Below are 15,963 nucleotides of genomic sequence, written 5' to 3'. Positions count from 1 at the left end.
GATGAGCTGTGTGAACTGTCGTACTCAAGCGACCTGTAAGCTAAGGTTAGTTCTTGATTCGCAGCGAGGACGGTAAACATGGATCACAATGAAGCTGAGCATACCGATACTTGAAGAAAACGAGATGTAGAACAAGGTGAGAGAGCTTTACAAGCTCTCGATGAGGATGAGGTGGAGCTAACCTCTTTACACGTTCCGTTCAGGAAACGCGACAGGTGGGATGGCAGATATGGAAGAAGAAAAGACGGCCACCACACAGTCAGGGAGATGACGATCAACTTGAAGGAGGAGAAGATGGTGGATGAGTGAGGACAGGGGGGGAAATGACGACGTTCTTGCTCGAGGGGGGACGGCAAGGTATTTATGCATGGGAAGGGAAGCTGCGACTTAGAGGGAGACTGAGAAGAAGAGTGAGAGGCACCTGCCTTCCTTTCCTCTGCTTGCCTTCTCCCGAGGTAAGGCAGGTACTTCCTGGTTCATGTACTGGCTGCTTCATTCGTTCCTTCCTTCTCCTCACACCTGGGAAACGACCTTGCCGTGTCCGTCAATTCGTCAGTCAGGTTAGTCGGTCCCACACACCGTCACGCCTCCGTTCTCACTGCTGCCCATCCAAATGTGAAGAAGGCGCACTAGAAGGTCTGTCGAAGCTGTGGAGAAGGCTCTTAGCTGCAACCACCACACCCACCCACCAAGGCCACCGTCTTCAAGACCAACACCAACCCTAACTGAGAATCCGGCCCACGATTACTCCATCGCTACCTCACCAGGCTCACCTACATACATACAGGCGGCAAGGGGCGGTACTGTACGACAAGCGGAGCGGCGGAACCCCACATACAGCTAGTGGGCATGGGCGTGGGAATGGGCAGACTGGGCCTCATCTCCGTCCAATGGGCAATCCCGAGCAGTAGTGTGAGGCAATTGGCACCGGCAACGTGATGCACACGATGGGTGGCTCTCTGGTGGATTGGGGCACGCACTCGTCGTAGCTTGAGCTTTCCAGATGAGCATTGGCATCGCTAGGATATGAGATGCGCTCGATGGCTGATTCGACGCCGCTCGGGACTCGTTATTGATCCCAAAAAACGGACCCGCTGATCTTGACTGCAACGGGGAGGTCTCACGGCGGTCATCTGTCTTGCTGTGGCAGGCTATTTCGAAGAACAAAGTACCCGGACATACCAACCCACGGCGGGTCTGTCAGGCTACGACTGGCACTCCTGCTACCAGGCTGGCCGCCAGGCTGCAGACAGCCTCAGCCGATGTGCAACGACACCAGTCCGCCAAGGCGCACACCTGCCGCTCAGCTTGAGGTCGGCTGTCTGCTGGGTGCTACAAATGATCCAAGACTCGATCATGTCGGCGTCAGCTAAAGCAGAGACAACGCAAGAGAAGCTACCTCTCGAGTGGCCAGGCTGTGCAAAGCAGAGAGAAAGCAGGAAGCAGAAGAGGAGAAAGTCCAGTCACCCACCATGCACAGTCAACACTGTGAGTCAAGGAATTACAGCACGGGCCAAGCCAAGCATCCCCGTCTTGTAAGATGCTAGTCGAAGCATCGCACAAATCCGTACCAAGGCTGTTAATGCCGAACTTATCCTTCGTCTGTTGGTGCCTTGGGGTGGCACAGAGCAGACAGCCGGCATTGCATTAGAGTAACGAGGTCGACGAAAAGTGAGGTGATGGAATGGCATGTGGCTTGCTGCTGCTGTTGCCCCACCACCACCACCGCTTGAACATGATCAGGATGAAGCGCGACAGCTTCAGGCAAGTCAGATGCTGGCTAGGCGACTTGTTGACGTAGCCCCATCCTAGAATTTTGAACGATCGAGTCCTGGGCAAGCAAGTGAGGAGGTGGCTGGACGCCGTGTCCCCAGACTGCGTTATTCGATATAGATGCGCACTGCCAACTGTGAGTGATGTTCATATTCAGGTTCTTAGTCAAGTTAGAGCGGCCCTTTAAGTACAGTCCCGGTTTGGCTAGGACGTTGCCTGGTCGGCTGTAGGCACTCCATTTCAGCTCCAACGCCCGTTGATGTCTAGTCGCGCGAGCTAATCTCCGATGCAGTAGACAGCCGTCCCGCAGCCCGTACCAACAATGAACAAAAAGGATTGTCAAAGTATGTGATGTCCGTTGTCTTGGCCAAGTGAAGACCTGTGGTTGCTGTGCTGATTCCAGCGCCTTCCAAGAAAGCCCAAGGCGCGGCAGATGTGACAAGACGAGGCCAAGAGGGTCAAGCTTCACATGCGACATGGACAAGCAGTTGGGCATCACGGAACTGTAGCGCAGCCAAGCACGCTATTAGTGTCGGAGGCACGTCACCGCAGCCACGTCTCCAAGATCACAACCGTGAAGGACAATTCAGGGCAGAGTGCGCGTATCTACTTAACACAGCATCACTATTAGGAATGGGGCCGCCAGCCCAGTATTAGTGGTATGTAAGACCCATTGTCGACTGAAACTGCCGTATCAAGCTTCATTGGCATATCCAGAGTTTCACTTGGCTTGCGTTATGGAATTGACTAACAGAGAGTCATTTTCCCCCAAAAGAACCTCATTCAATCGAAGGGAGGCAAAAGGAGATACAAGGACCGAAATCATCAGGTCACAAAACACGCAAGCCAAGGCTGACCGGCCGGAAATGGGCTCAATGTTGGGGGATGCTAGAGTTGCCGCTTAAGGCCCCTCAGTGACCCTCTAACCCGTGAACGGCAGCCAAGAACGGCCGTCCCGGAGCCAGAAACGAAAAACCCCATCAAGAACACGACGTTGCTTGGAATTGATTATTGCAGAGTGGAGGGCAGCACTGAAGCGAAGTCCATGCTGCTTCGTGATTTGACGCGTCGGCCATTGCAGCCCCGCCGATGTACAGACGCTGCTCGGTTTAGTATCGAGGGACCGCTGATATCTAGTCTGGTATGCCGGGTATCACGATGATGCTGCTCCCTGCTCACTGGTGGTTCAACATGGAGCCAGATTTGGTGGAGAAACATGGAGAGTAAGAGATAAGGCTATCATCTTACAAGATGGCATTTGAGCGTTATGGGCCTTTTGATGGAGCTGTCTGAACGGCCCTTCTATGGAGTGTCTTCGCACCTCTCCCATCTTCTGCTTTTGTTAATCCAACTCACATCGACTTCAACGAAGACTGGCTCACTGGGTAGTCCTGCCATGGTTGTCGCCCGAGCCGCCCTGCATCTCCTCAAGTTGTGATTCAAATACTATTGATAATAATTATTAAACAATATGTCAACGCTGCACCTGTCAGGAGTTCCCGCTCAGCACCCCGAGAGCAGCCGCCCCCAGCCTCGACTGGGTACATATAGGTATGTTAGGCCCTGGAAGACCCTGCTACAGGGCGCTAGCAATGCAGCCACACCAGTGCTGGGGGCGAGCTCGCAAGGTTGACGGCAGTGGCTGTTGTAGCCAGTGGAGATCTGTGGGGAAGGCGCCGGCAGCGTGATCACGCTAATGCACATAAAAAAACCCGCGATGACATGAGAGAAACTCGATCTGCCCAATGGGAATCCCTCCCCACAGATATCGGCAGGGTCACGGAAACCCCCTACTGGCCAACCCGTCTCGGCCAATGTCTTGACGTCAGATCCATATTTCATTTCTGTGCAAAGAGGGAAGAGCATCCTCTGCGGAAGTCTACACGGTTGAGCCTTCCCTATCGACCCAATCACTCGGTAAAGGGGTTGGCGACCTGTTCACGGAACTGTCTTTCTGAAATACTGCCACCTGACTGAGTGACTAACAGGTAAGTAGCACAACGCGAACTTAGTCGTTAGACGTAGACTGGACACAACGTCTTGTCTTGATATTTCATCGGATGTAATCTGTGTATATGTATATCTGGCCCGAAATCTTACTTGCAGGATGAGGAGCATGCCGTAAACACCGTGGTGCATTATGTAACAGCGGCTACGCGCGGTGTAAAATACCGAAGACGGGACAAATCATCTTGAAGAGGAATATGGAAGAGAACTTCTTGACGGCTTAGATGCTCGGTTCTCCTAATATTGGTTGTCTTCGGTTGTGTGTACCTGCGTCTTTTCCTGATACTCTCTGGCAGCCGGCAGAGGGAGGCATCTAAGGTTCGCTGCATAAGAGACAACCGAAGTGTGACAACTTAGCCGAAGAATACACCAGTATCGCAGGGTTGCACTTGGCTCAGATTGCGAATCTGCTCTGTCCGTCGATAGCCTCTAGTACTACCGCAACCCCATCACAATTCACTCGTTAGAGTTCCACCCGTTTTGAGGCCAACGAACAGGCTTGTCTCTAGACCCTCGGCTCTTCACCCAGCTCTGCGGCTCAAATGTCTCCATGTTGTAAATAGTGTCACCTTGTGTTTGTAGGACCTCGGACTCATCTCCGCTGGTTGACATTTTCATGTCAAGTACAGTACAACATTGTGCCGCAACATCGATAAAACTGCTCTCAGAATCAGACATCAAAAATATCGTGGTCTTAGACAGCATATTATATTTCTAGTCTGAGGACTATTCGAGCTTATTTGAATCTGAACGCCCCCAAAGTACTGATAGATTCAAAGCCGTCAGGCCATACAACTTCATCCATTGACCCGTCTTTTGTCTCGATGCCCTTCAATATGCAAGCGCCTCGGATCTCTCGTCGCATCCTGATCGATGACATATTCCTCCGCCTGAGCTTCACCAAGTCGCCGTTGTCCAGCTCCCCAAACACGGGAAACTCAAGTCTACCAACCAAAGGAAACGACATGCCTTCGAGAATGAAAACGTCGTCCCCGTCTTTGAGTGGTTGTGCACCTGGACAGCTCAGCCCCACCAGTCCACTCTCTGTGACAAATAATTCTCGACCCTTAAGAAAATCTACAACATCCGTTAGGGTGAGGTGCACATCATATGAAGGCCGAGCAGTACATCTCCAAGCCATCCATTCTCCGTAGGGCTCTTTGGTTGTAAGTGGTTGTTGAGGGGCCTCAGATGAGGCAGTCTCTGTTGATTCCACTTCTGAGTGTGTATCTTGCGACTCCGTTGACTCTTCCTCGTAATTGATTACATCATTTGCCTCGTGAGAGCCTGAGGACACATGGTCCATATCGTCATCTCCAGTTGGTAATGCTCGCATCGGTACCATCAATATCTCATAACTTGTGTCATCCTCTGGTTTGTTCTCGTCGAGATCATCCCAAGTGGCCTGTACAGTAGAATACAAATTATCCCCTTTGAGCCCGACGAGGCTTTGAGCCTTTTCGTGAATTCGCTTGGATAAGGTCAGTACTGCATTCCTCATGAAGCTCCTGATGGCATCACCATCACGACCGTCCAGTATCTTGCCAATTAGGTCGAGATAGAAGAATGGCTGCTGCGTCACTGCATGATTGAAACACCCGTCGGGTGGGCCGTCTTTACCATCTTCGCTTTCGTCATCAGTTTCTCTAGGTTGTACGAAACCCTGTCGTACTGCTTCTTTCAGATCCAGTGGTATGACCAGATAGCGAACTTGTGAGCAAAGATTGTCGTAATCAAATATGGATATACCGACAAAATCCTTACTATGTTTGAGGAGGTACTTGAAAAGTTTGTGCAAGTCATCTATGGCCTCAGACCTCAGCTGATAACGCCGTCGCTTTTCAAGACCTTTGGCGGCCAACATGTTCATGTGATTCGGGAATTCTCTATCGATGTCGCGGATCCCGCCTTTTTTCTCCTCTTCAAGTTGTTCCTCCGCCACCTCGGGAATTTTATCGCCAAATTCCTTGAAGACGTCTGTAAACAGTGTTGCAAAATCGCCGACAAAATAGATGATATCAACGATCGATATGTCAGCCGGAAGTGTCTCGCTGTATTGTGTGGCCCACGCTACGCTCGGGTATGCCGTGACACCTCCCACCTCATCCGACATTTTGTGAAGACCAGTAACGGTTTCTGTGTCGATACCTTCATGCGTCTCATGGTCGTGGAAGAGTTTGTATTTCGGACGTCCATGCCTGCGCTCAAAATACCAGAGTTGTTGGAGAAGGCCATAAGGATCAGCATCAGGTAATGGATAGACACTGATAATCTCATCGACCAACCAGCCACGTATGAAGAGAACTCTGTCCATAATCAATGGATTGCTGTCAACAGTCCTCCTGATTTGTTTGCTTTTAACTGTCGTTTTTTCCGCCTCGCGCGGGCGTATGGGCTTAGTAAAGTCTGGCGTCCATGAAGGTATGTCTTTTCCGTCTTCGCCATATGACGATGGGTCTAGACGATAAGGATAGTGGAAGAATAGATCGGTCCAGCTATCAAAAACGAGGAGATAAACCGCCAGTCTTGTGAATAATTCCGGTACGGATAGGGTGTAGTCAGGCTTGAACATATCCTTGAATAGGGGTTCCATAAGCTCGCGCACGCCGTACACTATGTCGTGCGGATCAGAGCATTGCGATCTGAAGCGTCGGTATAAGAACTCAGGAGTATTCCAGGGTCGGCAGCGAGACCGTCGGTCCATAACTTCGTGAGCCAGCTGTATCCTGCGGCCCCATGCAGCCCATTCCCGGCCCTGGGAGCTCTGCTGTGGAAAAGGGCTTTTTTCAACAGCCCAATGATCGCGCGTTTCACATGGTCCGTCGCCATTGCCTTGCGACGTTCCTTCACTTGTGTTGATGTTCTTGGCCAATTGGTCTTTGGATTTTGAAGGCCTAGCGCACGCAGGATGCGAACAAAGTTCCAGAGGCACGGGGTGTCGCCTCACATGCTCTGCCCAGTCACTGAGTTGTTCAAAGTTGTCATGAAAAATCTCGTTGGAGAACTCGTCCCTTCCACAATGAAGCACAGGATCTTGTTTGCTCAAAACATACTCTTGAAGAGTCCAGACTCGGCTCCACCAACTCCTGCTGCTGATATCAATGAAGCCTTCTAGTACATCGTTCTCTTTGATTGATAACCTTCGACACATGTCTCGAAGCTGCAGCCTAGGTGTATACTCTTCGGGATCAGAATCAGTGCTTGTTGGCTCCTCGCGGTCGCCGGATTTGAGAAAGTTTATGAATGCATTGGATAAATCCGTAGCAGGACCAAGATAGACAATGACTTGATGAGCAAGCTTGTAGATTTTTGCCATAAGTATGACTTGATGCATTCGTTCCACTGAGTCGCCTTGATTGATGCATAGGGAGTCAACCCATACTGTTCTACTTGTCGATGGGCGACGCAAAGATAGAAGGGCACTATATAAATTGCGAGTGACAAGTTTCTTCAGACCGTTTAGTCGGACTGTTTTCGATTCCGATGGCGAATCAGCATCACCCCAAGTGTATGATAAAGCTTCGTATTGTTTCTCAACAGACTCCAAATTTGCGACAAATAGACGCGTCTGAATCACTGGGTCATCAAAAGATCCTGGGAGTATTTCCAAAAGCCGGATCGCTGAAGAAGTATCGGGAAGCCTTAGGTTACAGTAGGGGATGCGATACTTGTCCAATGTTCCCTGTTTGGTGGCCGCTCCCTTGTCATGCTCATCTCGTATAGCTGGTAATGCGATAGAAAGAGCCTTCTCGAAAGAATCGAGAAGATATGTATGATTCTCTTCATATGATGCTGCCTTCTCTGGTTGAGGTAGAAGTTTAATATTGTGCAGTTCTATCAAAATAATGTTACTACCGTTTACTACCGAGCAAACTACCTCGTGGAGAGTGATTGACACAGGATTTACTCACTCACGCCCGCAAGATGCTCTTCATCTAGTTGGTAATAATACTCAATCTTAGGCCGGATGAGAATCTCCCACTGTTTCAAGCGATGTTTCTGGTGATGAATTCTGCTTGATTCTGCCCACTCATCCCATTTCATGTAGTACTTGACTTTAGGATCGACTAGAGGAGGGTGCCCATGCTGAATATGAGCCTCTGAAGAGAGCGCCGAATCTAGATCTAGGACTAAATCTTCTGAACTCGCCATCGATGGAGGGTGGCGAGCAGAAACCCGGCTGCAATTAATCAGTTTGGGGTGAAGGAATGAATATAACAAGTAATGCCAGAACGACTGCAGAAGATAAACTACTGAAAGGCTGCCTCATCTACAGGGGGTAGAGATAGGATGCTGGCAGCTGCATGAACTAGCCGCATAAAGCGCATGAATGCCTGTTTGAACCAGGGTGCGAGAGATGTAATTAAGCTACTGAGTCCTACTGAGTCTTCGCGTGGCTATGCGAAGCCAGCGCCGATCCTTCAAAGACTCAAAAGACCACAAGACTTTAGGCAACTGCAGAATCGGGCAGCAATTAGACAATCGCGAATTCTGCAACAAAGAATTAGTACTCAATTTCACACATGATCAGAATAGACAGATCGTGAACTGAATTGTGAAGTATCCATATATTGATTGTCATGAGGTTTCTGACAAATGTGTGCTGCTTTTCCCCCGAAAGTTGGTGAGTTCAAAGCTCTATAGCGGCCTAGTAAACATTGGATACACCTTCCTTTTCATCACAGTGTGTATCAAACTGTAATAATATAGAATACGACTTTAGCTCCGGTCGACCGTAGGGTCCCAAGCAATTGGGGCATAAGAATCAAACTCCAGAGTTGCCATGTCCTCATCGCTGAGTTGGAAGTCAAAGACTGCAGCATTCTCTTCAATTCGAGAAGGTGTTACCGATTTAGGAAGGGGTACAAAGCCCTAAAATAGATTATCAGTCTCTATCCAACAATTGGAGAATCGGACAATGCGTACTTTCTGCAAGCTCCAGCGTATGAGAATCTGAGCGGGTGTCTTCCCGTGCTTGGCAGCCAAAGTCTGGAGGACTGGCTCGTTCATTTTCTCTGCGCGGACCACTGGGCAGTACGCTTGCAAGATTGCATTGCGCTCCTTGAGCCAGCCCACAATATCAGGGCGAGGCAGCCATGGATGCAACTCATATTGGCCTACGTCAATTGAGCCGCCACCGCCCTCTTTGATGTATTGCTCCAACTCCTCCAGATGGTGCACTCCGTAGTTGGACACTCCAATAGATCGTACCATGCCCTCCTTCTGGGCCTCAACAAGGGCTCGCCATGTCCCAAGTCGCGCCTCTTTACCACCATACGGGCAATGGATCAAGATGCTATCATATGGCTTGAGATTAGTTCTAGATTATTGAGTGTTGGAATCCTTACAGGTCATAGTAAGTCTGTTCGGCATTTTTCAGACTCGTCTCAATGGCACTCTTGGTCTTTTCATATCCCATCATTCCGGGAGGGATCTTGGTTGTGAAGAACACCTCGGATCTAGGGATTCCTGACTTCTGAATGGCCTGAGAGCATGGGACCTCATTATTGTAGGCAATAGCTGAGTCAACCTGGCTTTGTGAGCGACATGGTCTGCGTTCCATCAACCTCGGAGGTATTTACATGACGATAGCCTGTTTGGAAAGCCTTCAGCGTTACCTCTTCGGTAATGGCCGCAGGACTATCTACATTAATTGGGTCCTCTAGTCAACTTCACATTAGACTGACGAACGTTCTGTAGACCTAAACCGACCGGTATTAGCAACCATGGACGATTGGTAATCACAATGACTTGAGGCACAAACCCCATATCCAAGGACTGGCATCTGAAAGCCAGACTTCAGCTTGTAAGCCGATCGTATGGTGAATTCGTTGGCCATTGCTGCGACTATGATGATTTCGAGGATCCAAAGAGCAAAGTTCTCTAGCGGACAGAAGGTAAAGATCGCGAGGTCGAACTACATCAAATAATGGCACCGCCTCCTCACTCTAGCGTGCTGCCGTTATCAAACACCCGCTTTTGTTTGGAATCATGGCGCCCACTGCCGGTACACCTTTTCGGACTTAACACTCGCATTGGCCCGGGAAGGATTGGCGCTAGGTATTGCACTTCAGTTAGGTCGCCACTAGAATTCGGGAGGCTCAGGCTATTCGGCGTTCCGAAAGCGACCGAGTAAACAACTTGGATTTTGACTCCGGATGAAGCCGTGTCGGCATCATTTCTACAGAATCTCAGATCTCATGCACTGAAGCAAGCTCTGCGGTGAAGAACTTGGGCAATCACAAATTCCAAGAGGAAGAAGGCAGCATTTCCAGCATCGATCCACTACCAAGTTCCTGCCGGAGCCGTTTCAGGTAGACCCTTTTACGCTCGCTCTAGCCTATATGCTCACGACCAATTTCTCTCCACTAACACCCGTACGCATCATATCCAGAGCCTTTTTTAATGCCTCGAACCCATGTCCTACTCTGGTGACTGGCAATGGCAGTTTGTACTCTTGCTCCTCGAGCAATACTTGTAAAGCGGACATGATGTTTTTGCTCCCTTGTAGGCGTGGCATATCTCTACCCCTAAATAGAACCGAGTCGACACCGGCCGGGGCTTTGATCTCCTCGTCACCTGTCCAGACTTGTGCATATCTTTTGGGCCCGCTTGGGTCGAAAGCCTCGAAGATGTGTCGTTGAGAGCTGCCAGCACCGACAGCATCAATTATGGCGTCAACTCCTCGCAAATTCTTTGTCGCTGATTGTATCTCTGCGATCAGTGACTCTGAACTTCGATCAAGTGCTATATCTGCGCCAAGATCATCAGTGATGTGTTTATGATGTTTTGGTGAGCTAGTAGCTAGGATGGTGCAAGTTGGAAATGCGAGACGGAGGAGTTGAATTGTGGCAGCCCCGACCGCTGAGCTGCCACCTAAGACTAGGACGGATGATGGCGTGAAGCCTGTCGTCGGGCCATCTTTCAAAAAAGGTAGCGGAGCTTGTAATCCAATTCCAAGGCCGACTAAGGCTGTCGAGTAACCCACTCTAATAAAATAAAAAAGATATAAGTCAGCACTGAGCATAGTCAGGTAGGAGGATAGTTAATCTTTACTCACCCTAATGAGGCTGCATCTTCGAAGGACCATGCCGCAGGTAGTTTTGATATCACTGAGTCCTGAACCACAGCGTACTGTTGAAAAGAACCTCCACGATCTCCAGCTTGAAACAATGCGATGACCCTATCACCTATTGTGAGGTTCTTCACGGTGTCACTAACGGCCTCGACAACCCCGGCACCGTCCAGCCCAGATACAAGCGGCCATGAAGTAATCCTATGACCTTGATCGATCATCTTGCAATCAGCTGGGTTGACTGCGATAGCCTTCACACGAACCAACACTTCCGAAGGGCCGAGGGTGGTGGGTTTTGTAGCCAACGTCGCCACCAAAGGGCTTCCCTTTGACTTGACAGCATATTTCGTGAATTGTGATGCCATGTTTACTAGATTCCGTCCGGGAGCCCTGGGAATTGTACGCATCCAGGCCTGATAATAGTCTTACTCAAATCGTTGCTCTTGATGTTTAGAAGCCTGGTTAAGGTCAGCTCTAAGTTATTGGATGCATTGGCCTAATTTGAGAGCGTAAAAACGAGAATCTATTGACGGAAAGCAAGAACTAGAACTACGTCGGCGATTAGAAGAACTGCTGTGACAAGCGTGTCATGACTTGTGCTAACATTTGTAGCGGGGCCCAGTGTTACCGTGCCTCATTCCACGGGACCGGTGTGCTGCGGAGTTAGCGTTGAGGTCGGACTTACAAGTCCTGTAACCTCAGGCAGAGATAATCCATTTAGCGATTAGATATCAAGCCTATAATCGTAGACTCAAGTAAAACCCCAAGTACATCATGGATGAGAGTCGCTTGAGAGAGGAGATTGGCTTCACATCACTGTGCTCATTAGCGACATAGTGCTCATTCGATGGCATGGGGCTAGAACATGGAACTGGGCGTTTAGTGCCTTAGGTCCCGCGCCAGCACTGATTGAAAAAGCTTAGCTGTCACAAAAGTTCCATACCTAATTAGTTCTTCACAGTATTGTGCCCAGAGGCTCGTGAGCATTCTTTTCATTTGGATTATGTTCAAGTAGACCGAAACCATTATTGTCCCCCGTTGAAGGCCATTCAACTATGGTTTAATGAGCGTGCTCATGGCTGTGGATGTGATCGTCAGCGCGTTTCGTGAAATCGCGTTTACCAACCCAGCCAGTACCGTTGGCACGAAGAATTGTGGTCACATCAGAGATCTTCACCCCCAATGCGGCCTCGATATATCCCGGCAGTTGGGTGTTGTCCCAGTTTCCAGCCATATCAGCCTTGATGGCTCGTCCATTATCTCCTGCACCGTATCCATAGAGAGTGATATCTGTCGCGGTGTGACCTCCAGTGCTCCAATTCACTCCGGCGCGGCTGGCTAGCAGGTTACCCATCTCAGTCGATAGACTGCTGGCAGCCAGCAGCGTGTTGATCTCGGTATCTGTGGCATCCTCCAGACCGTATGCGGGTAGGATCTCCGACTTCAAGAAAGCGCGCTTCTCAGCATCAGTGCCAGAGAACTCACTGAAGCGGCGAGCCAAGACTTCCGTGCTGGCGGTAGCACCACCGAGTGGTAGGGGGTTGTAGCCCCTGAGGGTCAAGCCGCCACACTCGTGGTCCGCGGCACTCATCATCATCGTGTCCGGATGGGCGTCAATCCACTCGCGAACGAAACCCATTACCTCGTTGTACATGAGCGTGTCAAACAAGTGAGCGGCTGGGTCTGACGCGTGGCCAGCGTGATCGATGCGAGATGCCTCGATCATAAGGAAGAAGCCCTTCTTCTTGCAGCTAGTCGCGCGGTGGAGGGCATTGAGCGAGGTTTGGACCATCTCAAGAAGTGAAGGCTCCTCCTCGCCATCCTCGGGCTGCCTAGAACGATCTATCTCATACTTCATTTGATCTATTCGCCATCGCCAATCAGTATTACGACCATGATCAATTTACAAACGATAAAGATTCGGTAAGCGAGACCTACCATCATTGAATAGGCCAAGGAAAGGCAGTGGAATATCTCCTTTGCCACCTTCAAGATTATCAAAGGCAGAGCGATTTTGCATGACATAGTAGCCATGATCCTTGGCGAAAGAGATTAAATCAATGTCGTCAGAACGACAAGATGTCTCGTCGGATTGCGGCTTGAAATAGCAACGGCCACCTCCCATAAGGATATCAACTGCTGGTCCCAACGGATGACCATAGCCAATCTCATGCTCAGCAATCTTAGCATATGAGTTACGGTCTGCGACGTGCGCAACATAACCTAGACACCGCATCAATGCTGCTCAGCTTCGCCATTGCCGCGAGTTACATACATGCTGGAGTTGCGTGGTTTATGGTACTTGTCACAACTAGTCCCGTTCGCAAGCCGTTAAGCTTAGCCGCCTCGAGGATTGATCCAACCGGCTGGCCGTCATCATCAACGGCGATTGCTGAAAGAAAGTTAGAGTTTGTTCGTTAAGCAGTATGTGCTATGTCTTACCGTTGTTGTATGTCTTGACACCACAGCCAAAGGCCGTGGCAGAGGCAGCAGAATCGGTGATAAGATTGTTGCTAGCAAGGGTGCGTACATTGCCAATTACCTACATCCACCTTTCTCAGTAACGTTGGAACAGAAATGATATTGATTGTCCAGAACAGAGGGAATTGAAGGAAAGAGGCTTACCATCTGGTCAGCTGGAAGCTGGTAGCTCACTGGGGCACCGGGCGTCTGGCCATTCTCAAGTAGAGAGGCATAGTCCCGTGCCATAGTCTGCGATGCAGGACCATATCCATCTGGAACGATGTAGATGAAGTTCTTGACTGAGGGTGCCGCATAAGAAGAGTGAGCCAGAAGTCCGCCTATGGCGAGTATTCCAATAGTGGAGCGCATCTTGACAATTGAACGAAGTTTCGTGGGAAGAACAAGTGTGGGCTACTGAACTGGATGTCAATCTCAGAAGCGAGCAGTGATTCAAGGCTTTAAATGGGCTGCTGTCATGATTGTGATGTAACACACGGTCCCGGTTACTGCATGCCCCATGCTCGACCGATGCGCTCCCAGGGACAGGTGGAAATGGTCATATCAATAGCTTCATCTCGGCGAACCACCGTTGAGATAAATCGAGGTCTAGTCGGCAGGATTGCGGCTCGGCGACGTACTCGTGCATCAGCAGCGTTGTGGAGGGTAGAGCCACGTGCTCCTTGTGGCATGGCATTGACGGCGGCATGCTTCATTAGAAGAAGGTAAGAGGGGGAACAGTGTCTAGTTAGACTTGCAAAAGCTCAAAATCTCATAAAGAGGCGGCGCAGTAGCTCTAATGTCAGAAAGTTCCAAGACTCTCTTGTCCAGGATCTCTGTCTTGGCTGTTCTTGGAACTTCTTGGCTACTTCTTCATATTGGAAAACGGCCACCAATCGTCACTTCGGGATCTAAAACGTGTTTATCATTGTTCTAGAAAACTGTTTTGTCTAATTTAACAATTCTAATTGGGATTTTGCTTTCTTTGGACGAAGGACTTGTCTATTACACATAATTGCAGTCTTCTAATTACACCTATTAAGGATGAGACATGTACATTTGATATATAAGCTACACATTAAAAAAATGCTCCTCTTTAGGGCACTAATAAGTTTACTCATCGACGTCTAAGACTCAAATTCGACAGCTTCTAATTGTCTTGTGAGACGCAGACAGAAGCTGAGTAAGCGGGCCAACAATAGGGCCGGGTCATCAACTACCCCTGGCGGACAATGGCCGAAATGACAGTGGAAAATCCTGGCCTGGAACAACATACAAACATTGCCTTGAAAGCAGCGCCTCCTGCCACTACACCCGCGTACAAGACCGGCATAGGGACCGGCCATTCAACATGTCAAGTGCCGCCTTATCTCCGATCCCTGCATACCTCGTCGGTACTGCCTTTCTCGGGGTCGGCCTCATGGCATTCGCGGACCCGAGTGGAGCGTACAAGCAATTCGGCATCCCACTGAGCCCATCGCTCCCGGAGAAGACCCACCCCGCCGCCTACGGCGCCGCGTCTCCTTTCCTCTACGCCAAAGCAGCGCGCGACATCACATTCGGGCTCACGTACTTCCTCCTGCAATATACGCGCAATGCTCGCGGCGTCACAGCTTTCTCGATGGCCGCCGCCGTCACGGGGTGTGTGGATGGCTGGATCGCCTGGACGTACGGCGGAGAGCTGCGGGGTACTGCCTGGAATCATTGGACCGGCACGGCTGTCTTCACAGCTTGGGTTGCGATGCGCCTCATGAAACATGCTGGCCACTGATTGGTACTGTGCTTGATGCTTGGTCTTCTGCACTTCTACAAAGCCGAAGAATCGCGGATTTGTCGCATAGTATTTAGCTTATGTCATATGTCATGACGCAGAGAAGAGGACAAAGGCTTGATCTAGTGCATCGGTCCCAGCACTTTGCCGGCGGGCTTCTCTAGGCACACAGACAATTGTAACGTTGAAGATGCCCGAATCAAGAACCTCACCTCCACCATATGTGCTTTGAAAGGGATAATATGCTCCTCGCACGCTGGTACCTATCCAGCATATGTCTCATAGCTATATAATGGATATTGCAGTATGATCCCAAGATTCTTCTAATAGGCCTCTACGGACAACGGCGGTCGGTAGTTCTCTTCATAGATTTCCCCATTGTATTGTATTGAGATGAAGAGAAGAATCGCGATGATTGAAAACGAGGCCAGGAATCGAGTTGTTAACACGTGAAAAGGGCGTGACATCGGGCACCAGCCTTACAGCCGCAAAAGCCCAGCCACACGAAGCTCTACTTTTCCCAAATTATTTAGGAAGCTAATCTTCACTATCTTAATCCATCAATGCTGTTTCATCCTCACTCACTCAAAGGTCACCGCTCTGGCTTTACATCAAACACCGTGAACTTCAAATTAAGGGCTTTTACTTTATTCATTCTAGCATGTTCACTACGCTGCGAAACTGTTGCAATCATGGCATCATCGGGCGAATTTTAGGGAATCGCTTCGTGAAATGGATCTTGCGTGCTGCCGCTTTTCTATTCTTGCTTGACATCAGCCTCAATGTTCTAGACGCAGCTGGAATTATCAGCCTCGAAGGCGAATATCCCGATTTCTCAACTACCAATCCTTATCGGGATCTACCGGACGACCCTTTG

The 15,963-nt window shown here is 49.8% G+C and overlaps 3 protein-coding genes across 3 annotated transcripts; 1 reads left to right on the top strand and 2 right to left on the bottom strand.

The window, feature by feature from the left end:
• Positions 1-9,124: 9,124 nt before the first annotated feature.
• UCRPA7_8802 (putative aldo-keto reductase protein) lies at positions 9,125-9,619 on the bottom strand (the record flags this gene model as incomplete). The annotated part of the gene is made up of 2 exons (XM_007921312.1): positions 9,125-9,265; positions 9,545-9,619. 2 exons carry the CDS (start codon positions 9,617-9,619, stop codon positions 9,125-9,127), a joined length of 216 nt encoding a protein of 71 aa, XP_007919503.1.
• A 2,296-nt stretch (positions 9,620-11,915) lies between these two features.
• On the bottom strand, positions 11,916-13,687 carry UCRPA7_8801 (putative alkaline phosphatase protein; the record flags this gene model as incomplete). Its single annotated transcript, XM_007921311.1, has 5 exons — positions 11,916-12,718; positions 12,794-13,078; positions 13,131-13,247; positions 13,298-13,397; positions 13,481-13,687. The coding sequence occupies 5 exons, from the start codon at positions 13,685-13,687 to the stop codon at positions 11,916-11,918; spliced, it is 1,512 nt and encodes a 503-aa protein (XP_007919502.1).
• Positions 13,688-14,666: 979 nt separating this feature from the next.
• On the top strand, positions 14,667-15,086 carry UCRPA7_8800 (hypothetical protein; the record flags this gene model as incomplete). Its single annotated transcript, XM_007921310.1, has 1 exon — positions 14,667-15,086. One exon carries the CDS (start codon positions 14,667-14,669, stop codon positions 15,084-15,086), a length of 420 nt encoding a protein of 139 aa, XP_007919501.1.
• Between the last annotated feature and the right edge of the window lie 877 nt (positions 15,087-15,963).

Source organism: Phaeoacremonium minimum, assembly GCF_000392275.1.
Source record: "Phaeoacremonium minimum UCRPA7 unplaced genomic scaffold PA7_03_scaffold_610, whole genome shotgun sequence".
NCBI lineage: Eukaryota > Fungi > Ascomycota > Sordariomycetes > Togniniales > Togniniaceae > Phaeoacremonium > Phaeoacremonium minimum.
The sequence above is the reverse complement of the archived record's forward strand: the minus strand, read 5'-3'. Positions and strand labels throughout refer to the sequence as shown.